At 36.4% G+C, this 25,167-nt stretch overlaps 1 protein-coding gene across 2 annotated transcripts in view; it reads left to right on the top strand.

Annotated features, from left to right (window-relative positions):
• Nucleotides 1-25,167, top strand: part of ADK (adenosine kinase) — a 612,746-nt gene that overhangs the window by 321,287 nt on the left and 266,292 nt on the right. For both annotated transcript variants that reach the window (XM_074296780.1, XM_074296781.1), the window contains exons 5-6: nucleotides 8,469-8,641; nucleotides 15,340-15,448. In XM_074296780.1, coding sequence (XP_074152881.1) covers nucleotides 8,469-8,641; nucleotides 15,340-15,448 — 282 coding nt within the window. The remainder of the gene's footprint in view (nucleotides 1-8,468; nucleotides 8,642-15,339; nucleotides 15,449-25,167) is intronic.

Raw genomic sequence — 25,167 nt, 5'->3', positions numbered from 1 at the left:
ATTTAATAAGCATTAGATGTATGCTTTTAATCAGATTATTGGTAAAAATGTTGAATAATATAACACTTAAGACAAAGGTTTATTGGGAAAAGAAAAGTTTAGCAGATAAAGAAAAAAAGGTTGTGCTACTCAGAAACACTTCACATTTATATACTAAGTTCATGTTAAATAATGGTAGGTCCATTCCTGAAATAGTTAAGATATCCAGTTGCTTGCCCAAACAGAATCTACTTTCAAACTACTGGTTTGATCCAGCATCCACCAAGAGAGTTATTATTACTATACATTTCTAGGAAAGGGGCTTTAACCTGGCATGAGGGCAGAAAAATATATTGCTTTTTTATATTTATGGTCATCAACTTGGCTAAATATTCTGCAAATGTATCACTTTCACCTTAGTTTATTTCCCCAAAATATCGAACTTTTAATGGTGTAGAAGAGGGCTATGCCCTCATTTCAACCATGCACGATAAAAGATGAATACTTATGGCCCTATTCCATAATTAAAGATGTGTAGTTTTGGGGTCAGTTAGAAATTAGGAGGGGAAGTCAGTGAGCCAAAACTGAGGCATTTTGTTAAAAGAGAAATTAGTGTCAATAGAGACAGAATTCTAATGATTAAGTTCTAATTGAGTGATTCAAATATAATCCTAATTAAGTTAAGGTGACCAGAATAGTGCCCCAGTCGGTTGAGATGGATTTGGGGAGTTGTATTTCCTTCCCTTAATTATCTGATATCATGATGGTCCTTACATCTTGTGGTGTATTGTCATCTTTACATGATTACTATATACATCCTGTACCATGGACCCTCTTGAACTCATGCCCCCATGCACCTGTGCCTCTTTCTGGGGTTTAAGTGCAGTTATCAGCATTGCTTTGGTATTGGGGACAGATGCCTTTCTTAGGTGAATAATTCTCCTATGCACAGAAAAAAATGCCTGAAATCTCCTATCTACCCTTATCCCCTGTTTGGCTTTGTGTCCCAAGGTCTGCTGGCTCCACTCCAGTCTTGCGAGAGTGCAAGAATTCTTGGTTAAAGCTCTGCCTACTCAACAGCAAATGGTACAGGCATTGCAGAGATTATGAGATGGCTGGTTGGGAAATCCATGATGGAAATGTTGGGACATCTGAGGAAATTACTTGTCCTGGATCTTAGTATGTTGGGAGAATGATTTATGTATTACATTCCTTGATTCTATCCATTTCTTTTATGTGAATGTGTTGGTATTATACATTATGCATAAGAGATTTATTGAAAAGATTTGGCTGACAATCATATTTGAAATTATTGTACATGTTTGATTTCTTCTTTATTACCAGGACAATGTATGTTCCTGGTCTTTTCCAGTTTTAGCATTTGATTTCTTCCCCTTCTGATGTACTCCATGTTATTTTGTTATTTATTTTCTTGTATAGTACAAAATCCCTCTTCTTACCATCTCTGTTCTCCAAAAAACTACTCCAAGTCCAAAACACTTATATGGTCTCCTCAAAACCATGCTTTTATAATTCCTCACTGATGTTTCTTTTTATCAAATCAACAAGAAGCCTCAGTACTTAAAAGCAAAAGACAAATTTTGTGGAACCAAATGGAAATATAAATGAGAAATCATTTTCCCTCTGCCTCCCCATACACACACAGTTGTTATAGACTTTCACAGACACTCACACCACCACGGGAAAGCCACATGGGGAAAAGACACGTGGAAAATGATTTCTATCCCCTCTTCCCATTCACACACATAAAGTACATAAGCATTTCCATAGCACCTACTAAGTGCTAACCACTGTGCTGAATGCTTTGAGTGAGTTTTTCGGTCTGGCAGTTGGTGTTGACTTGCCCAGGGTCACACAGTTAGTATTATGTGTTAAGTGTCTGTGGCTGTATTTGAATTTACATCTTCCTGCCTCCAGAGCTGGGTTTCTATCCACTGTCATCTGGTCCTAAGTGCTTTTTACACAGATCATCTAATTTGAACCTCATAACAATCCTTAGAAGCAGGAACTTTTATTTTTCTATTAGTCAGTTAAGGAACGAGATAAAGAGATCAAGTGCCTTGTGCCTTGTCTAAGTGCCACAACTAGTGTCTGGGTCACATTTTATTTCCCTTCTCCCTGATTCCAGGTCCAGTGTCCTGTTCACTGTCTCAGGGCCAGTGTTTTTATTTCATCATCCCAGAATCTCTCTTAGAATACTTGAGACTCTGGCTGTATCACAGAAAGAAGCCCTATATATATTATATTATAAGTTAATATTTTGAAAGCCCATGATTTTAAGCTGCTATTCCCTGAGTTTGATTTGATTTTTTACTTGTGATGAAAATTCATTTGACTTTTCCACAGCTATAATATTGATTGTGGGCCTTATAAACCACATCATCCTCAAACTAGTTTAGCCCATTTGCCAAGGCAGTTTTACCAGGATCTGGCCACTACCCATGTTGCAGTTCCTTGAAACCACAGGTGAGACAAAGGGATATCAAAGGCAGCTGTGTAGCCTTGAAAAGAGCTCAGTAGCCCTTCCAACAGAGTGTTAGGCCTCTCTGAATACCCCATAAACCCCCAAATCACCTCTTGTTAAGTTAGGGACATGTCTATACCTAACATGTGACTACATCCCTCAGTAGGATGGGTAGATAAGAACAGTTTATTACAATCACCGGGAAGGCACTGAAGCAGGTGCTGTGTAGCATTGAACATTTGGTGCAATATTGAAGACACCAGTGTCATCCACTGCATAATTTTACCTTTGATTTGCTAATAGACTTCAGTGACCCTGAAAGACAGAATGAGGCAGAAAACTTTGTGCAACTGTTTCATTTAAAATACGATGTCTTTGGTCCTTTTTGAAAATAAAAGGAGAAATACCCCTGCCTCACCACCAACCCTCCTCCTTCTCCTTCCCTCACCTTCTTATATGCTGCTGCTAACCTTTCCTAGCCTTCACTCCCAGTTTTCCAGCCAGGAACAAAGATTTCACCTTTACTAGTTCAAAACTTTCTGTCTTCAGTATAGCTAACTGAATTTCAGATACTGAACTGTCATCCATAATTTTTTTTTTTTGAACTCTGTAAGAGGGATTCTTGACCTGGGTTCACTAATTCCCAAATTTTATGGACAGACTTTTTTCATAGCAATTGTTAATTAAATTGGATAAAAATAACATCTTGATTTCAATATAATTGATTTTCTTTGTAATCCCTTAGGTTTTATTCATTATTCTGAAAAGGGGTGCATTAGGCTTCACAAGGCTTTTAAATAGGTCTGTGGCAGAAAAAAAAAAAATTAAGGAATTCCTCAATAAGAAGTGCCAGTTTTGGAGCCAAGAAACTCATGTTTGAGCTCACTGGGTAACCATCTGGGAAATTCTGCCAAAGGACCTTCCAGCAATCATGGGAGCCCCTACCAATCTAGAACTCCTCTAAGTACAGGGTCAAGGTTTCAACTAGCAGCCAGAATCAAGCTTCAAGTTGCATAAAAATCTATAGGACCAGATTGTACTGGTCAGTACAGCCCTGAGTTGCATCCATTCCTTTGGTTATCTCAAGCTTGGGCACATGGCTATGTTCTGCCTAACCTAACCAATGAGCTTAATAAATAGTCTGTCCAGGTGCATTGTGGCGACTGTCCTGGCCCAAGAGCCTGCTCCTCCTTTAGGCTGCCTTCTCCTGTCTGAGAACATCTAGCACAGACACGCTAGCCCCAGGCCTATTTCTGAAAGCCCATCTCAGTGCTTTGCCATTGGCTGAATTTGTCTTGCGACTGTCCTCCAGACCACACTCCCCCATACTCCTGGGCCTGCTGGCTGCCTTTCAAAAGGCAGGGGATGGCTACAAGTGCCAGCTGCGCCCAGAGCCTTGCCCATAGAAGTTGGTGAGCATAATCGCCACCACGGCTGGCTCCCATACCCCACCTTCACAATATAGCCAAGGTTCTGTGCCCAGATGAAGATATGTGCCCTCAAAGATGAAATTTGGGCTGAGCTAGCTGACTCTAACATTGTTGTGGTCTTCTGGGCCAAGCTTGCATCCCCAGAAGGAACCCGGAGGGCACACATAGCAGCACTGCATTTGGAGCCATACTCAAATCCCTTTCTTGGTTTGGCCTAGGTACCATGCAGCCAGGCCTTGTCCCCCAACCACAGCCATCAGAAACCCCTGGCATTATGCTGCAAGCTGGCATGTGATGGGACGTGCCATGGGTGGCCTGGGAGCATTTATTGGATTTATTCCCTGTGAAGTTGCCTGGATGAGGTCCTAAGAAGCTGAAGGATACATGGATGGCTATTGAGAACAGCTAAAGGGCCAAATCAACAATATTGACAAATTAGCTGACGTATTCTGGGAGCCAAAGTAATGGCACTGACTGGCTTTGGGCTACCTGTTAGCCAGTCAGAGAGGAATTTATGTTTTTGTCAAGTTCTTTTGTACATAGGTTGACCTCTGGGGAGAAATAATCTTCATCAAGAATGAGTAAATACTGTTGGTGACATCATCACAAATATCAGGAAAATCTTGCCAAGACCAGTTCCCTTTCTACTGATCTTTTACCATAGATTTTTCTCCCCAGGCTAATGGGCCAGATTCCTGTAAGGATCCTTTGAGGTTATTGTGATGATTGTGCTAGCTGGGATTTTGTTTAGATTAATTCAGACTCATGGTGTTCTATGATAGTGCTTTGGGGACAGGGTGGATTGTGTTAAAATTGTCTTTTCTTCTGTTCCCCCTGACCACATTGCCCCCCTATACACACCTCTAATCTGTACAGCTAGTTGTTGAAAAGCAGGGAGTAAGATTGCAAAGGGATGAAACTACAAGTAACAAACTGGACTAAAGATCACTAGGATGGATGTAAGTTGCAGTGTATCATTATATATTTTTGAAATGCCACATCCTGACAATATGGTCCTATGGTGTGTAAGTCTCAGGATCCAGAGCAGCAGAACCCAAATGGTGTTGATAACTCTGAGCTGATGTAAATACTTAGGGGTATTACTGATGACCTTGAGATGACCTGGATTTGTTCCTGACAACTCTAAGATAGCCCCGAGCAAACTCCCACCCTTGGAGCACTCCTCTATCTTCTGAGGGTTCCTGCTGCCTAGTCCTCTGCACAGTAATCGGCCACCAGTGATATTTTCTGCATCTCTCCCTTCCTTCCTCCCCTTCTTCTTCATAGTGCTGGTTTCTCTTCACTTGTCCCCAGGCCATCTACCTTTCTATTGCTGCCTTACCCCAAGACATCCTTATTAAAGTATCACTGTAGCCTCACTTCCTGTGGCCATCTTGGTCTTTCCTCTTAAAGCGTCTGTCACCATTTCATAAGTCTGTTAATTATCAATTCAGGGTTCAAGTCTCCTTCTGTTGCATTCTACCCTTGACTTGCATAGAATCAAATGTGAGATGCTAAGCATTTTGTGAGTCTTAAAACACTACAAAGTGTGAACTGTTCTGTCACTTGTGGGACCTTTGTCAAGTTCATTAACTATTGATTACTCCCAAACAATTTTCTATGACTATATGTTCTAAACTAGTCATTGAGTCACATTAGTAGAGGTAGTTTCTTCAGTTCCTTATGCCAATGAAATTATATGTCTCCCAAAAACCTTTGACTGCAACAAAAAGGAAAAGATAGGTAGTGCAATGCATTGTGCTTAATAAACATTGAATGAGCACACATTTTTATAATACTTTTTAAAATAATACTTTTGATATTTAAATTGATTTGAATTTTAAAATTTTTTATTTTCTGATTTAAATTATTATTCAATGAAGAATTTAATATAGCACATTCCAATTTTTTTTTTGTATGATTAACCCATAGTCTCCCACACCCAGTATAAAAAAGGGGTTGGGATTGCTGCCAATGTATTTAGAACCCAGACTCAGTATCTATCTTCCTTGTGTCCAATATTGTCTTTCTCTTCCTGATTCTTTGGTTTCTAGATCCTTACATTGACCTCTCTTACTTTAATCCTATTACCTAAGGGAGGGAAGAAAGTAAAAAGGGAGAAATTAAGCATTTATACAGCACCTAACATAACCTAATTAAGTACTAGATACTGTGCTATTACCTCATTTCATCCTCACAATAACTTTGCAGGGTAAATTTAATTATTATTCCCATTTCACAGTTGAGGAAATCAAGGCAGATGGGATAAAGTGACATGCCCAGAGTCACACAACTCCTAGGTTTTTGTAGCACGATTTGAACTCAGGTTTACTTTATGACTTAGGCGCGGCCTATACAATAGGCCACTTAGCTTCCAGTGTCACTTATGACAATTAATTGCATTGTCCTTAGAACTCTCACTCCTCTGTCCTGTCCTATTGAGGAAATAGCTGCTTTGAAAGTTTGGTCTGTCTTTATAAGGCAATTCTCAACTGCCTTGTCCCTGTTCCTTAAGATTCCTTTTTTTAGTTATTGAAGATCCTACCTACTTTGAAGCAAAGTCTTACACCAGCTGACTTCTGAACCTCAGGAACCCAGAGGGAGTTGATTTCTCCTCTTGCACCTTTGCCAGTCACATGGTCAAAGCTTGTATTTAGCAGAGGATCAGTGCTCATTCCTTTCTTCTCAATTCTCCTGCCTGTCTTCAACACTGTGCCCATCTGCATCCTGATTTGATTGTATTATTAATGTCAGGAATATAAGTCAAGCAATGTATTCTAGTGTACTAGCTGAATGACAAATTTTAATTACAAAAGGACTACATTGCTGATGTCTTAACATTCTTTTTTTTTTGTGTATTGAGCTTTTTGAGAACCATGGCTAAATCCCATGGTTTTCTTTGTTTTTTGTTTATCTCTGTAGTGCCTAATAAAGTTCTTTGTATACATCCATCACTTAACAAATATCATTAAAGAACAGATCCAACTTCAGCCTCAAGCTCCTGGTTCAGTGGCAAAGTCCATCATTTTCCATCCCAGTGACATTCTTGCTCTAAATAGAAATAAAGGTAATGTGGATTCAGCTCCATAGCCAAACATTTGCTATTGACTTCTCTCTGGCACTATACAAAACACAAACTAAAGAACCTCTGCCTTCCTGGAGCTTCCAGGGGATGTGCCCAGATCAGGGCTGGACAGAAGAACCCTGAGATGGCAGAACGTGGCCACACATAGTTGAGTAAAGAAGGCAAATAAGGAACATGAAGTATCTGAGGGGCAGAGCTGCCCTCCTGACCCTGGGGACAACATATAAGAAAATTTATTGTGCAGGAGTTTGAATTCTCTAGCTAGCTGGTACAGGGTAGAAGCCAGACTTGGAATTAGGAAGAATCAGCTTGATAAGTTCAAATGCAGCTATAGACATTTCCTAGTTGTATGACTGTGGATAGGTCACTTAACACTGTCTGCCACAATTCTTCATCTGTAAAATGAGCTGCAGAAGAAAATGGCAAAATTCTCCTATGTCTTTGGCAAGAAAACCCCAAATAGGATCAGAAAGAGTTGGAAACGGCCAATAAAATGACTGAACTGCAATAATGTCTGGGGGACTGCATCTGTGCTGCCTATAAAAGAAAGTAGTCACATTAAAGTGACTTGATTGTAAGTCCCCTTGTAGTGTCATAGGAACAAAAACCTTAGAATTTTGAATAGACTCTTCTGAAATATTAATGAAAAGTATCAGTTTTACGATATTTTAAAGAAAATTCAGTTTTATTATTTTCTTGAACAATCTTTAGAAATCTTTCTTTAATGAAGAGCACTCTTCTTCATTGAAAAATGGATTTTTAACCTGTCAATTCTCTGTAGTATTACTACACCTTAACAATGCTTCAATTCTCCTACAGAAGTTAAGTCCTTGAGAGAGCTTGCAAAATTGCTAAGTGTTTTTAATACACTAGATTCTACAGACAATGTTTTAAACATGAGAAAAATGAGGTTCTGAGAGTTTGATGGTCTTAGAGAGTTAGGATTCAAATCCAGGTTTCCTGAGGTTAAGCCCAGGATCCACAAGTCTACTCCTTATATTATATTATCTCTTAAACATTTAATGTCAAATTAAATTGAAATAATTTCATCATTTTACTTATATGGAAATTGAGGTCCAGAGAGGGGCTTGTTTATTCAGTGAGTTACATAAATTCAAGGTAGAGTAAGATATATCGACAAACAATGGTGATGCTGCAATTAGAATCAGAAAAATCTGAGTTCAGTTTCTCCTTAAATACTTAGTGGTTGTGTATTTTTCTTCCTTCAGCCTCAGTTTTCTCTTTAGAAAAATAGAAATTCTCATAAGTATCTACTTCACAGGATTGTTGTGAAGATTAAGGGAAGTTCCTTATATAAAAAAACTTTCACATCTGAAAGTTTTGTGTAAATGCTCACTGTCATTTAAAAATGAGAGAGGGGGAATGATATTGTGTACCTGCATAAATTTCCTGTGATCCAACTGTGCCAATTCTCAAAAAGAAGCATCCCTGTGGTAAGTGTGGAATTTCTTGTGTTTTTCTTTTTCAGTGGATGATTCAAAGACCCTTCAAAGCAGCAACATTCTTTGGTTGTATTGGCATGGATAAATTTGGTGAGATCCTGAAGAAGAAAGCTGCAGAAGCCCATGTGGATGCGCATTACTATGAACAGAGTGAGCAGCCCACGGGAACTTGTGCTGCCTGCATCACCAGTGACAATAGGTCAGACCAGATTTCCTATGAAAATACTTACATAGAGCATGTTGGTAAGATAGAAGGTGAAATTTGGAATTCTATCTAATTCTTGACCTTTTAATATTATTGGGTTAGTAGTGATCGGGCAATGTAAGTGATCTATTACATAGAGCACTGGGCTTGCATGTAGGAAGATTTATTTTCCTGAGTTCAAATCCAGCTTCAAACACTTCCTAACTGGCCAAGTCATTTAACCTATTTGTCTCATTGACCTCATTTGCAAAATGAGCTGAAAAAGGAAATGGCCAAATACTCTAGGGTCTTTGCAAAGAAAATTCCAATATTGGGTCACAGAGAGTCAGACATGACTGAAAATGATTGAACAATCAACTAAAAAAAATTGGGGGGGGGGCTGAATTGAGGTTAAATGACTTGCCCAGTGTCACACAGCTAGGAAGTATCAATTGTTTGAGACTAGATTTGAACCTTGGTCCTCATGATTTCAGGGCTGATGCTCTATTCACAGCATCACTAGCTACTTCAAATAAAAAAAATTATTTTTAAGCACTTAATATGTGCAAAAAGCTTTGCAAAGGTCATATGAGAAAGTCAAAAATTTACTTTCTTAATGACAGAAACAATGTGTACATAAATAGGTATGATCAAGAAATATAGAAAAGCCAATTGCAATTGAAGGAAGGGGAACCATTAAACTCCTGGAGGAGTTTTGAACAATGTATTTCAAAAGGCAGAAGAGCAAAGAAAGCAAGAACCTGTGCCTGTAGACACAGAAAACATTTTAATAGGCTTTGTTTAGTGAGAGGCTGACATATTTCTAGCACTGGGCTCACCTTTAAGTTTTATAGTGTTTTTTCCTACATGGTTGTCTTAGACCACTCTTGGATTCTTTAAAAAACAAATAACAAATCTCTGTGACCATTTTCTTTCCAATGTAATGTTTACGAGTATGGCCTTTGTTTCTCATTTCCAGTTTCTCATTTAAATCTATTAAAATAGAGAACTTTCTTCATTTGAGGATATTTTCACCCAATGGGCAATTTCATACTTAGCAGGGTGACACACATCTTTTTTTTTTTTTAATTTAGAATTTTTTTTCACAGTATATATGCATGAGTAATTTTTTTTATAATATTATCCCTTGTATTCATTTTTCCAAATTATCCCCCCCTCCCTCCATTCCTTCCCCCCGATGACAGGCAATCCCATACATTTTACATATGTTACAATATAACCCAGATACAATATATGTGTGTAAATACCATTTTCTTGTTGCACATTAAGTATTAGATTCCGAAGGTATAAGTAACCTGGGTAGATAGACAGTAGTGCTAACAATTTACATTCACTTCCCAGTGTTCCTTCTCTGGGTGCAGTTATTTCTGTCCATCATTGATCAGCTGGAAGTGAGTTGGATCTTCTTTATGTTGAAGATATCCACTTCCATCAGAATATATCTTCATACAGCATTGAAGTGTACAGCGATCTTCTGGTTCTATTCATTTCACTCAGCATCAGTTGATGTAAGTCTCTCCAGGCCTCTCTGTATTCTTCCTGCTGGTCATTTCTTACAGAACAATAGTATTCCATAACCTTCATATACCATAATTTACCCAACCATTCTCCAATTGATGGGCATCCATTCAACTTCCAGTTTCTAGCTACAACAAAAAGAGCTGCCACAAACATTTTGGCACATACAGGGGTGACACACATCTTAATAAATTAACAATTTAAGGCAACTCATAATGAGGACTTCCAAATAAATGAATATTTGTAAGAATTTCTAAGTCAGCCAAAAATATATAAATTTTTGAAAATGGCTTCTATAAATTTTAATATAATTCTTAATAGTAACACTAATTGTATTAAACATAAACCATTCTTATAAAGAAAATGAAATTGTGCTATCTTTTCTGAACCTAATTGTCTCTAATTTGATGTAAAGTCATCACATCTTTCCAAGGAAAGGCCGAGGTAGCTTCTTGTTTCCTTGTCTACAGATGTCCCAATTTCCTGCTTCTCTCAAAGTGCTTCTGGACAATAGAGGAAAAGAGCCCTTCTGAAACTGCTTGCCATCTTCTTTTAGTCCAGCAAGAGCCTCCCTACTGATAAAGTACAGAATAGAGCTGGTCTTTCCTCCAGGAGAAAAGAGATAAGGAAGAAAAAGAGAAAAAATTCCATTTCAGATTGTTTTTCTGAATGAGTTGGATACGTGGTCCCTGAAGTTAGTTCTGATTCCCAGATTTTAATTCTGTGATTGAACGAGCCCAGAGTTCAGACCCTCAGAACGATTGTTAATCTTCAGCCAGTTTTTTTTTTTCTTCAGTTTAGTCACTCACATGCTCCATGGTCTGTGTCCATTTCTCAGTTCCTCCCTCTAAAGAACATATCTCTATCTGCATTGAAAGCTCTTTGCCAGGGGCATGTAGGTGGCACACTGGATAGAGCACTAGCCCTGAAGTCAGGAGGACCTGAGTTCAAATCTGTTCTCAGACATTTAACACCTCCTAGCTTTGTGTCACTTAACCCCAAATGCCTCAGGAAAAAAAAAAAAAAAAACAAACCTCTTTGCCAGGTCAGTTTGCCCCCACCTCTATACACATCAATTCTAAGGCAAGATTATTCTCTTTTCAAACAGAAAGCTGCCCCTTTTGTCCAGCCATGAACCTCCTTAGGGCCCCAATTTGCTGAGACCTTTTCTGCCTTGAGCTCAGTGGGAAAAGGTCAAGTAACTCTGCCTCCTCTCCCAAAACAGCTGGAAGGTCATGAGCTGTCAGATGATAATTATGTCATTGCAAGATGGTTAAGTAGGCAGACTCTTAAAAAACATTTTGTGGATTGAGTTGTCCTATGGATTGAAATTGTCCTTTGAGTTGCCGGGATCCTTGGACACTGAGACAAAATGGTTGAATAGTAATGACTGTGTCACAAGGTTACCTCTATCTCCTCTGGAAACAATCCCTTGTGGGCCTTCTTGGCTGTGAATCTACTAGGAAGAAACCTCATTTCCTTTTGTGTCCCCTTAGCCTAGATCAAATAGGACTAGTCCTGATGAGAGTGGAGCAATTCAGTAAAATATTCATTGCATCAGTGAGTAAATGAATCAAATGAAAAAAATAATATTTTTCAGTACCAAAAAGTATAGATAAAATGCTACATCTAGAAGCAACATTTTGGGAGCATAATTTTCCTATATAGTCCTTTCTTTTTACTTTACATTTATCTATTTGCCAGAGCTCTCTACTTTATCTCTTTTTTCTAGTAAAAAAAAAAAAACCTCTGTGCTAATCTTTCATAGTTCTGTAATTTCAAAATGTTGGTTCTTTGTTTAAAAATTATTTTGAAAATCAATAGCAAAACTTTTTCAAAATTCATATTTTTCCTGCTGAATATATTTCTTAAAATATAAAAGTCAAAATACACGATCTATTTTATAAAAACTTCATAGGGTGATTTCAGGAGCACTAATTTAAAATTTTCTGTCAAATGGTCTTTTAAAAAAAACCTCTTTTTGGGGCACCTAGGTGGCTCAGTGGATAGAACACCAGCCCTGAAATCAGAATGACCTGAGTTCAAATGTGGTCTCAGACATTTAACACTTCCTATCTATTGACTCTAGGCAAGTCACTTAACCCCAATTGCCTCATGGGGGAAAAAAAAACACAAAACCTCTTCTGGAAAGTAATTTCTCTTTCTTTTTTTTTTTTCTCTTTTATCTGTTCTTGTATTATTCTTGTATGTGTTTCTCAGTTTTTCCCCACTATTTTTTCTTCTTTTCTCTTACTACTTTCCTTTATTGTCCTCTAGGAAGTTCAGGTATTGATAAGTTATTCAGTCAGATGATCAAAGATTTTTGGTCTGAGGAGGCCTCTCATAGAAACTGTTTAGCAAACTTTTTATTTTATGTTTGTAGAAACCAAGTTTTAGAGAGGCAAAAGACTTATTACAATAAGAACATTCTTAATTTTCCTGAAAGTCACAGGTTTGTACTGATGTTCAGGTAGATGTATATGAATTCATAAATATGTATTAAATGAATATTAAACACATGTAATAGTATTTAAAAGCTCAATTTGAAACATTAGAGAAATAGCTAAGGAAAAGACTAAAAATTATTTACCCAGGAAAGTTGTCTTAGCTTTTTGCCATACTAAAGCAGGGAAGTGTCATAGGAAGATCTGAATTCAAACACATAGCCAGTCAATGTGACTGTCAGAAAGGCACTCAAAATTTGACTATCTCAGTTTGTTCATTTGTAAAGTGGGAGTGATGATACCACCTGCTTTTCAGGGTTTCTGTGGGGATAAAATGAAATAACACTGATAAAATGTTTTACAAACCTTAAAAGCACTATATGCATTTTCTATTATCATTATTAAAGTGGGCTGTTCACATGGTAAAAGTGAAAAACAACAAAATTGGTGCTCATGAATGGCATTAAGAAAAAACAGAAAGATCTCCAAGTTTTTGGAGAGATTGTTTTGAAGGATTTGGGAAAAAATAGACAAATTTGAGCCATAATGAAAAGACATGAATGGCTTGCAATGAAAGGAATTCCCACATTGAGATCCTAGGTCTTTGAAATGTAAACATTCCCAGCCAACAATTTGGAACATCTCAAAATGTTAGTAGGTCAGTGGTCATGCTGGATTTGGAATCAGACGAACTTACCAGAACTGGCTTATCCATCTGTGTAGACTTGATGAAGATACTTAAAATTTCTGCCTGTTTCCTTTTTATAAAATGAGAACACTGCACAAGATGACTTTCCTGCCCTAACTCTTTGGACAATAAATTAAAAATAAGGATTCTTGAATGTGCTCCAAGGCTAGTTTTATATTCATTCTAAAGTAGTAAAACACAAGTCTTTTCAGATGACATATGGTCTGAGCTAATAAAAGGTTAAGAGTCTTTCCTCTAGGCCTATTTTTTCTTTAAATCCTTCTATATCTATAGCAAATATTCGTTCATTGAATAGTGGAGTCAGTTTTCTCCGTTGGAGAACTGGAATCATTTCACACATAATTGGTGCTAACATTGATGGTGTTGATCTCAAACATCTAGGCCTGAAGTTCACTTTTTAAAAGTGTTTGATGCTTCTATATCCCTCCCTTCGGTCCTTCATGCCCTTTGTTTAAATGAAATAAATCATGTTTAGAAAATCTATGTGGCTTTACAAATGTGAAGATTTCTGTTTATAATTTTGTAACTGCACTGAATTAACATGATTTCTGTTTAGAGCTCCAGAAATGATATTTCTCGAATTCTTTTTCTTTCTTTCTTACTCTTTTTTAAACAAATGGTGCATTTTTGAAGCAGAAAAATTCTGATGTTGACTCATAGTTCGAAATTACGTTTCCAATATATTTTGAAAATATTTGTGATATTTATGTCTATTGTGATATATATTATGATATTTGTTTTCTATAACAAAAGGAATGGTTTTATTATGATAATAGTTGGTGGGTATAGAAACTGAACAGTCATCTTTTTAAAGTAGAAATTAGTCTAAAGCTATTTCCACTAATTCTGGTTTCTCAGTAAAAAGTTAAATACTGTACTAAAACTTTTTTAAACTGTAGCATTTCTGTTGTTTTTTTTTTAACACTTTTTCATTTGAATTTACAATGTCTAATTGTGAAAATATTTTAGAGAAGAGGCAAATTTTTAATAAAAGGAAAACAATTACATTTGGGGCTAGAAACAGAGGCAGAGAAAGAGAGAAGTGTATAATAAACTGGTAGAGGAATTACTTGAAATGAAAATCGAAAGAAATTTAATTTTTATTTTTATAAAGAACTATATAGGATAGCCTGGAGTGATAAGTGCCAAAACAATTCCTTTTTTTACTTGATCTAAAAAATACAATTCACATCCTTTTTTGTCTCAGTTTCATTTCCCTTTTGTAATTCTATGTTAGAAAAGAAGGTAAGTGTATCAACCCCTAGTTGATTTTAAAAAACATTTAATCAATTTTTCTTAATAAAATATTTTATTCTATCTGGTTTGATTATTGGTCAATAATTAAAAGGTTGCTTATAATAGTTAAGGCAAAATTGGAGCTGCTAAGTTGTACTTAGGTTTTTCAGCTGTAACACCAGAGAAGCCCAGGGGCTTGGCAGCTGTGAAAACTAATTTTAATTGATTCCAGCCCTTAAAATGTAATGTTTTGCAAATTAATTCCCCATAGTAACTATAGAGTATATAGTGAAGACATGTGTTGGAATATGAAATTAATTCTAGGTTTGATTTTTAGAGCATTTGGATAAATATACAAAGTACAGTCTATCTGTAAATGTTTTATAAACAAAAACATTTTTGCAGTAATTAGGATTAAGCTTTTCATCATCCACTTTTGCACATTAACATTCCAATATGTTCTTTTCTTTTTAGGTGAATTTTAACCTTTTAAAATGTGTCAGTCATGCAATTCAAACTGCCCAAAAATGCTTTTCATTTTCTGTTTCTCAGATTTAAGTTGGTAGCTTAAAGTTTCCAGAATAAAAATTTCTCCTCCTGATGAATGTCCTAAACATATTTTGTAACTTGACAATCTCACTTAAGTCCTCAAGAGAAAATGAACCTTATGTTCATGTTTGAAACAAAATGAACAAGCCACAAAATATTGGGAATCAATAGTCTACAAAAATGTACAACCAGTTTTTCCAATAGCAAGAAAACCTATTTTTGCTTGGTTATTTTAGATCCCTTGTTGCCAATCTTGCTGCTGCCAATTGTTATAAAAAGGAAAAACATCTTGACTTGGAAAAAAACTGGAAGTTGGTAGAGAAAGCCAAAGTTTATTACATAGCAGTAAGTATGGATTACTTTATTTTTCTGGTATTTATTGACATTACAAATAGTGACTGTCAGTTGTTGTACAGCTTAAATAATTTGCTGAATGTAACCTGTAAATCTTGAGTCAAAAAATGGCAATATCACTTTTGCAGATTTTGAGAGAGCACTTAACCATTATATATTTGTGCATTTTCTGTTTTTATTTGTTTGTTTGTTTGTTTGTTTGTTTCCATCGATTTGGATCATTTCTAAATAGATAGATGCTTAAACTGAGCATCAGATACCTTTTTAAGCCTTCCTTTTTCTTAAGAGCTCTTGTAATATTTGTTCAGCAAATTTACATTTCACATTTTTTAAGGCAAATTGTTGTGAAGGATGCCCAGATTATGTAGAAAAACATTATTAGCATAATTATTCATTGCAAACAATTTGAGCTTATTTGCCTGAAAAATCTTAATTGCTATTTATTCCATAGTAATTACCATGACACCTTATAATTCAATATTTCAGAAACATTGATCATGACAAGAGTCTTGGATCTGGGCAGGGAGGCAGGCTGTGATTTGAATTATTAAATCTTTTGGGCCATATATAGCAAGTAAAAATGACAAGTTAAGAGTTAATTTCTAAAACTGGCTTGTTTTGTTTTTTTATTGAAAAAATCATTCTGAATTTATCAAATACTCTTTCGGTATTATACAAATTATGAGTAAGTAGAGAGTTTGTTTCCATCTCATTGTAAGGTATTTGAGGTGGATCACAATTAGTATTTAAATATAAGCTTCTATGAAAGATTATAAACCCTTAATGTGCATGTAATCTATGGTTCTAGTATCACAGATGCTGCCTTTCTGCTACCTGAACTGTGTGGGAACAGCTGGTTAAAAAAAAAGTGTAAAAAATGGATTATCTAGTAGGAACACATACATTGAAAATATAGCTATTTCTTTCAGCTAATCTTAATGTCTCCTCCAGCCTGTTATATGCAAGGCTGTAGGCTTTACATGGCTGTTATTAATTCTTGTATAGAGCAGAACTGTCCCTTTTAAACTGTCTAACAAATACTAACACTGAAGGTTATGCAACTGAGAAGCATCCCACAGTTTCTGTCCCACGTTGGAAAAAATATTTCAGAAATTCATGCTTTTTCTTTTAATTTGTTTTTTCCCCCAGAATTATTCTAACTTTTAATTTGTTCCTATAAATAGTCTCAGGTTTTCCTATTCAAATAATGATAACCTTTGGTGTTAAATTAAATTTCAATCTGAAATGATGATTTTATATTCCATTCCTTTGAAGGCTAAAATGCCATTTAGATATTTTATTACACTTAGGGATTTTTATTTTTTAAAAATCAACAAGTCTTGGGGTCTGAAGTTTGTTGGGATCTCTGCTACATGTCTTACAAGAGTAGATATATGACAGTATTTTTGAATGGTAAAATATTATAGTTTTCTGTGTTTTAATTACTCAGCTTTATGAAGTTTCATCCAAAGCAGGATCAGTTGAACACTCGTCCTCTGCCCACATTTTAACTATCTTCTAACCCTACAAAACTCTTTACATAATAACAAAGAAATTGTCCTTTGCCCCAGGTAGTTGGAACACATTTATTAAACACCTTCTCTCTGCCAGGCAAAATGCTGAGTGCTGGAGACACCAACTGAAAGAGAGAAACAGTCTCTGTGCTATGGGGAGCTTCCAAGTGAATAGGGGAAAACAGCATGCACAAGGAAGCTGAAGAGTTGAGCAAAGTAGCAGGCCCAAGGATGCTCGGGGAAATCCCAGGCAGTGCAGTCCACGCAGCCCTTCAGAAGGGTTTGGAAGGGGGAGCCTTCCTGCAGGAGGAGGAGCTCTTTTCACCCGAGGAATTCATCCCCAGAGCCAAGAGGAGCCTTGCAGACTTGGCTTAGCTTGGAAGGGCATGATCAGCTTGGTGCAACTGTCCCAGTGGACAGTTTTTCCTTAGATTTTCTCTGTAACTCTTGTCTTTTGGCACTAGTAGCTCAGGTATTTCTACTTTGTGTAATCATATCTCTACATAGATATCATCTTTAAGACTTTCTTCTAACCCTTTCTCCCTCCCATTTCCCCCCCCCCCCATTAATTCAAGAAAATCATTCTTCTGACCCTGTCTCTTTCTTTCTGTTCTATTTATGTGTAGCATGGAAATGATCCCAGTGAAATAAATAAAGGAGCAAGAGGCTTGACAAACCCCTATCAAAGAAAAAGAGAACTATAAAGTAAAATCAGACATATTAAAGAACCAGTTCCAATCATTTCCAAAGACCTAAGAAATATACTTTTCAAAATCTCTGTTTCCTGATTCCTTCTCCTCTTCCTAATTCTCTTCCTCCTCCTTTAGGTCCCATATTACTGTTCTTTCTTCAGTGAAACATAAATTGCTTAAGTAGAAAGAGTCAAGATAAAATTAGAAAACTGGTATAATTTGTCATATTTACTAATATCATACTTGTTTTGTCTAATACTTTTTCATCAACAGAATATAATAATGATGTATTAGAGATAAAATCAGTTTTTGTGGATTTATCCTGAAAAACCTAGCCAGCATTAAATTTTTGCCCTTTTGAAAAGTACATCCAGAATCCCAAATCCCATCCAGAATTGAAAGTCAATTAATGTTTTAAACTCAATCCATTTGTCCATTTGGGATGTTCTGTGTAAACTATTGAAAAGACCAAAGACTTAGAAGATATGCACAGATTAGATTTGACAGAAGAATTTAGCACTCTGTTTGATAAAATCTCATTTACAAAATTTGTATGTGTGTACTATTACATTGAAAACTGAACTTGGCCAAAAGTAGATAGTGATAAGCAATTTAAATAAACTTCTTAGAGTGTTGGGGTTCCTATTTAGTTTTTATTGGAAGAAAATTCTATTTAATTCTGGTAAGCAGTTTAGTTCCACATTCTTACATTAGAGAATTCTATGACACACATGCTGCTTTCCCTCTCAAGTATAACATAGAATTGTTTCTAGAGGAATTGTGCCTACCTAGATAGTATTGCTGAGCCTACCATATAAGAGAATTTTTTTTCCTCTTTTTCTCTCTCTTTCTTTTTTTTTTTTTTTTTCCCCACCATGGACTTTAAAGAAGAAAACTATGAAGAAGGGACAACTCTATTTTCAAGTCTTAAAAACAAAAACTCATATTTTGAACATCTATTTGGTTTATTTGCTCTGTTGATTTTTTTAGATAAACTTTTAGATTTTCCATTATTTCCCTGGTATCCTTTACTTATTTACTCTCTCTCTCCTGGCAGCCTTCTTCCTCTTGGAACTTTCTCTTCTTTACCTTCTTTACCTTCCCTCGAGATGTCTCCTGTCATTAGCCTGTGCATCTCATCTATGAGATGCTCTCTTTTTGCTGTGCAGCTTAATCAGTTCCCAACTGGACATTTTTGTGATTTGATATTCATCTTCAAAGACTAGTAAGACTGTGGGGATTGGGATTCATATGTGAGTTTAAATTCTTATCTTTGGGGGGTAATGTTCAACACATGAGAAGTTTTGGAAGGAGCAATACAATGACTACTTGGGTAGATTGGGCACCAAGATTCTTCTTATTTCAAGCAACAGATTTAAAGGAAATATAGATGGAATGGTTAATAGGGAAGGAAGAGGAAATGAACATAAATTTAGGAAGAAAAGATGATAAGTTGTTAGGACATCAATGAAAGGATGCTGCTCAGAGGCGTCAGACTGATCCAGTGCAGATTTTTCTTCCTTCTTTGTAATCTTCAAATTCTCCTATTTAATTATCTATGTTAATGGTAGTTGGTTTAAGTTTTTAAACTGAGCAATATTATAAGCAATGAATAATTCCTAGAATTATGTATTTTGATTATTAAGAAATTATATACATTATATATTAACCTTCCAGAAACATACTGCTCTGATGCTTTATTATATTCCTCATGTCAGAGATGTGACCCAGATTTTACCTGGTTTAAGATTGGCAGGCTTCAAGCTGGCCATTCAATTTTATTTGAAAATCATTTTATTAAATACCTATCATGGGCTAGAAACTTTACACAAGTTACCCTCAGGGACATCCTATTTCAAGGTTGGTATGACTAAGGGAGCAGAATGTAGAATTAAAAACAAAATGTACACAAATTAAGTAAAATGAAAGGATGAGGGAAGATTATAGGGGTTATGAGTGGGAAAGGGCGGAGTATCTGAGAGATCGCTGGAATGGTGAATGGAGCCATAGTGTAATTGACTGACATCCTCTCTTTAGAAAGAGATAAAGTTTGATTTATGGAAACATGGTTTAGAAAGAGTATTAATTGGAATCCTGGGGGCTGGAGATGCAATGTGTCATAGAAAGAGCAAGAAGTAGTCCATTGTGGCTTGAATGTACAATGTGTGAAGTGGAATAATGAGAAGTGAGCAGATGAGTATCATGGTCACTTTGTATCTTAGAAATCCATTTGAGCATCGACAGTGGAGTATGGATTAGAGAAGGGAAAGGCTTGGAGCAGGGAAGCCAATTTTTGAAGTCTGTTACATCAGTTCAGGAAGCAGTAACAAATGAATGAACCACAGCAGTCACCATGCAAGTGGACAGAAGGGGACAGAGACACATGATGTACAGGTCAGACTGACAAGACTTGATTCTTAATTGGATATAAAACAAATTCTGTAAAGAACAAGATCTTTCAAAAATAAGTCCAAAGATGCTAGGTGACTTCTCTGCATAGATAGCCTTGGAGGCATCAAAAAGAATATGAAAAAATAAAGTTTGAAACTAATAGCACATTAGTTACTTGAGCTTTAATATCATAAAAGTTTTCTTCACACACACACAAAAGAAGATATTGCAAACGGTAAACCTCCAATAGAGTAATAAAATTTTAACTTTACTATGTCCTCACGTCTGGACAAAATTGGTTATTGTTTTGGGAGTTAAGGATCATCTCTCTGGGAACAGTCAATATCATTGATTACAGAGAAAAAATGTTGGAATTTATATAATAAAAGAACAAAATAAAGATTAAAAGTAATCACTATAATTATAAAAATTTCAACCTGGTTTCAGAAAACTATTGAAATTAAAATGTAGGAAATGAATAAAAGTAAAGACATTGACTTTCTCACTCATTTCTCAGGGAAAGTTAACCCACATGAAATGGTTGCAACAATAGACATGAAAAGGGGAGGATGTTTGATTAGTTTTAAGCCCTGTTCCTTTATATTCCTTAAAACAGCAGAAATAACTTTAATTCTTCAACTCAGAAATAGCTGTAGTTGGTATCATGAGGTATTCAAATATAGACTCAGCATCTTAAATGGGATAAAAGTAATTATTTACACTCATGGCAGTATCATGTGATCTGCAGTTCTTGTGAGCCAATAGATTGAATTCAACAATTGACTGCGATAATTTAGATGAAACAGTAGAGGATGTGCTTTCTTCTGGAAGCTTCTGGAAGCATTTAAAGAATACAAATAACATACATTCATAAAAATCTAATACCATCCTGTAATCATAACAGAAACTTAATGTCTCAGGATTGTTATCCAAGGAGAAATATTTCAAGTTTTGTTCTGTGTGTGTGTGTGTGTTTTTTGTTTTTTTTTTTAAACAAAATGAGTATAAAAAGGGACTTTTTTAGAATCCTACTTAGGTGAATGGGTCATTTCATTCTAATTATATTTTACATGTAATGATTAAATTTAAGTCATACAATATAGTCAGATACTCCAATAAGTTGGCATGGCACTATGTTTTCTAGGAAACTAGCAATCTAATATGTGGAGATTGGCGTGAATGGGAATGTCCACTAACTGCTTTTGGATTACATGCATGCCTCCATAATACTCAGTGTATTTTAAATGATCATGTCCTGACAGCAGTCCCCAAACCTGCCACTCTTGTAAAGCCATATTTCTGATAACTGAAACAGGGCACTAGCCATCTATTTTTGATATGTCATGTTAATTTCCATAACTACCCTTAGGTGAGGGTTGTATTTCTGTGGCATGTCAGTCCACAAGCAGTTATTAAGTGTTAACTATGTGCCAGGCACTGTGCTAAGCGCTGGGCTTACAAAGAAAGGCAAAAATAATCCCTTTCCTCAAGGAACTCATATTTTAATAGGGCAGATAAGTGTGAAAACAACTATGTGCCTACTATAGGGGTGTGTGTGTGTGTGTGTGTGTGTGTGTGTGTGTGTGTGTGTGTGTGTGTGTGTGAATATAAATATGAAAAGCCAGGAAGGTAATTTCTGAGAAGACACTAAGTTAGGAGAGAGGACTAGGAAAAGTCTTTTGGAGAAGGTGGCATTTGAGCTAAGTCTTAAAAGAAAAACAGGGAACCTAAGAAGAGGCAGGGATAAGGAGGGAGGAAGGTATTCCAAGCATGTGGGCAGCCAGTACAAATGCACAGGGACAGGAGCTAGACGTCATGTACAACTTAGAGCAAAGAGACCCAGTTTGGCTAAATCATGGCCTGCATGCAAGGTAAAGCCTGACAAGGTAGTCAATAAGTAAAATGTGAAGGATTTTTAGTGTCAGACAGAAACATTTATTTTTTTTTCCTGGAAGTTAACAGGGAACCACTGAATTTTTTTTGTTTACTGGGGTGGTTTGATCAGATGTGTACTTCAGGAGTCTAGAATGGGAAAGACTTATAAATAACATGGAGAACAGTGAGAAGGCGCTTGTTGGAGTCTTGGGAAGAGGCGTGGAAATTGTATGAATGTCAAGATAGAGATATCTAGGAGAGAGGATCTAAAGGGATAAGCTGTCAAATTTGTCTTTGTTAGTGATGGTGGTCTTTGTTCTTTAAGAAGACCAAAGACAAATAGAAAGAGGGTGATGTCTTCAAATTGAATTAGATTTAAGCGAACAGAATTGTTCAAAACAGTAAGTCTCACTGTTTCAACCAGAGTGATCAGGATCCAGTGGCAAGAAGATAAAGAAAAGTGCATATGGTTCCAGATGCACCTTGGTCTTTTTAAGGTAAGGGATTTCCCAGATTTCAGTTTGTCTTAGGCAACACTCATTCAGAAATTAAAGGCTAGAAAAATTATGTCCGAGTTTGCCTTCATAAAAGAATTGATCTGGGAGGAGAAGACTCTTAGAGATCTGTGAGGTGATGGAGAATGGTTCATCAAGATTGTAAGCTTAGGTGACTGAAGCTGATGGTTCTTGTTTTGAAGAGAAAAAATGATGCACATATTTTGGTTATGTTGAACTTGAGGTACATTTGGGAAATCTCAGTGACACCACCAAGTACATAACTAATCCTGTGATTTGCTTCCTAAATAAATGATAGTCACAGATATTACTTCATTAAATATTCTCACTAAAAGGCATTTAAATATTTGAGTCAGAATATATTGAATTAAATCCAAATTTTCACCTTATTGGGTCATATTCAGGTTAAAAAGGTATATAGAAGGAATCCTCATCTAACAATGTATTTATTTACACATACAGCTATTTTAATCACTCTTGCCCTAAGTGGGAAAAACAGCTGACCAGATAGCATGAGTTAATTTACTTTCAGAGTGGTGATGAATGACAACCAATTCTTTGGAATCCTTGGCTACTCTGTGTAGACAAGATTCATAAAGCAACATTTGAGAAATAGTGCCCTTCCCTTTCCCCAACAAATTTAAGTAGAAACCTGTCGACCTAAGAATAAAATATTTATTTGTAAATGTTCACCTTCCAGTTATTGATGATGGAAGAGGCAACTCCCCTCCTCTCTAACATCTCCCTCCCCAGCCTTTAGATGGTAGATAAGCTTCCTCAGCACAGTAATTAATGGAGCTCAGTCCCTGCTCTCCGGATCACGTGATTTTTCAGAAGAATACATTATTAGAACCCTTGCACAGCCAGTCAAGCTACAGCAGCCCAGGCGGCAGCAGCAGTTCCATTTCTCACAAAGAAAATGTTGAACCCGAGCCAAATGTGTGGTGGCAGTCTGTTGCTAGGGAATCAGGGTCCTGAGGCGATTAATGACAAAGCAGGCAATAACAAGAAGGCAGAATTACAGATTTAAAAGAGAAAAAAGTGGTTGGTGTTATAATTACCCAAAGAAATCCGCACTCATTAAATTGGCTGTTTTTATGATTGACTTTAATTGGAGGTTAGCTCCGATATTTAGCTCTTTTCCCACCCCTTTAAACACACACAGGCACATAATCAGTAGAACTGCAGACTTGTTTTTCTAAGCATTGAGAGAAGCTTGCCCTGTAATTTGATCCCCACTGACAGATGCATTTTCTATGCTGCCATTTTGAATTAACCTATTGTGGAACAATTTTCTTCAGCCCTGTTGAATAAAACATCCAGTCTGATTACCTCCTATGGATTTGATAGAGTAAAAGAATGTACTTCTATTGAAGTAGATTGTTTGCATGGAGTCCATTGATTTGGACTCTATCAATGAGAACCCAGAATTTATGATAGATTTTCACATTTGTTGGTGAAAATATAGTCAGGACACTCTCTGCCATCCCCTTTTATTTTTGGCCATTCAGAATACACATACCTGATTCTGAACTGCAGTGATGTACAGGGCAGTGTAGGTCAGCTTGCCCACAGGATTTGCAGATAAGATGAGTGAAATTTAAAAAGTCTAAATCTTTGTTTGGACTGTTACCATTTTGGATAGAATTTTCTACTTATGCAAACCAAAATAAACATCTCTTCTCTCTATTCCCCCATTCTTGTCCTCCTCTCCCCCCACGCCCCAAATGTTCAGACAGATTTAGTTGAAAGTTTAAAAGTTCAGTTAAAAACTCTTAAACATAGAGTTTCTTATTAAATAGGCATCTTTTAGGTCTGCTAATATTTTAAAAAATATTTCTAAGACCTTTTGGGTCATGCATTATTGGAAATAAATGGGTAGCCAAACAGTTGTAATATCTATATTTTTCAAGGGTCATTGAAGCACATTCATATCTTACCTAGCAGTGGGGGAGCATCACAAACCATTTACCTCATGGAGAAGCCTGAATTATATAGTTACATGATGCCACTGCTCTCCAGATTTCTAATCAAACAGTGAAACAAAAGAGCCCAGCATATCCTATTCGACAATACACACACTGCTAATCAGATGCCAGTGCCAAGCTGTCTGCTTTGTTAAATACTCAGCTTCCTCCAGGCATGAAGACAGCTGCTATAACTATGATGAAATTTGGTAGCTCAGTCTACTTTTGCTACCCTTGGGCTACCAAGATACTGTTAATTTAGACCACCCCAATTGGGAGACTTCTGGCAGTGTGATTTAGGGTTTTTTTTTGTTTGTTTTCTTGTTTTTGTTAGTGATTAAAATGATAAAACATCATTGTTACATTGAGCACTTTCTGTAAGTTTTTGCATTTGGCAGATGCATTCTGTGATAGCCTGGGCATGTAATTTTCAGTGATGTAATGGTCTTAATTGCATTTTGAAGAGAAGGGGAAATAGAGCGAAGAGCCTCTATTAGCTTTAAATCAGTTCAGATTTCTGTCTTGGCTACCTGTAATAGGCTGTTTCTACTCTAAAATGTGAACAAGATAGTAAAAGATAGAAACTGATTATGAATAATTATCTGTCTCAGCACTATCAACAGTAGGAAGAAGCTCCAGATTTTTAAATCCTCCCAGGATAGTACTGCCTGCAAGCATATTTTTCTGCAGAGGCCCATGTTCTTATCCATTTCCCCCAGATGACGTTGCCTTTAGGGACATGATTCTCAAATTGCA

This window comes from Sminthopsis crassicaudata, chromosome 2, assembly GCF_048593235.1.
Source record: "Sminthopsis crassicaudata isolate SCR6 chromosome 2, ASM4859323v1, whole genome shotgun sequence".
Lineage (NCBI taxonomy): Eukaryota > Metazoa > Chordata > Mammalia > Dasyuromorphia > Dasyuridae > Sminthopsis > Sminthopsis crassicaudata.
Note: the sequence above shows the minus strand (reverse complement) of the source record. Positions and strands in the feature narration are given on the sequence as shown.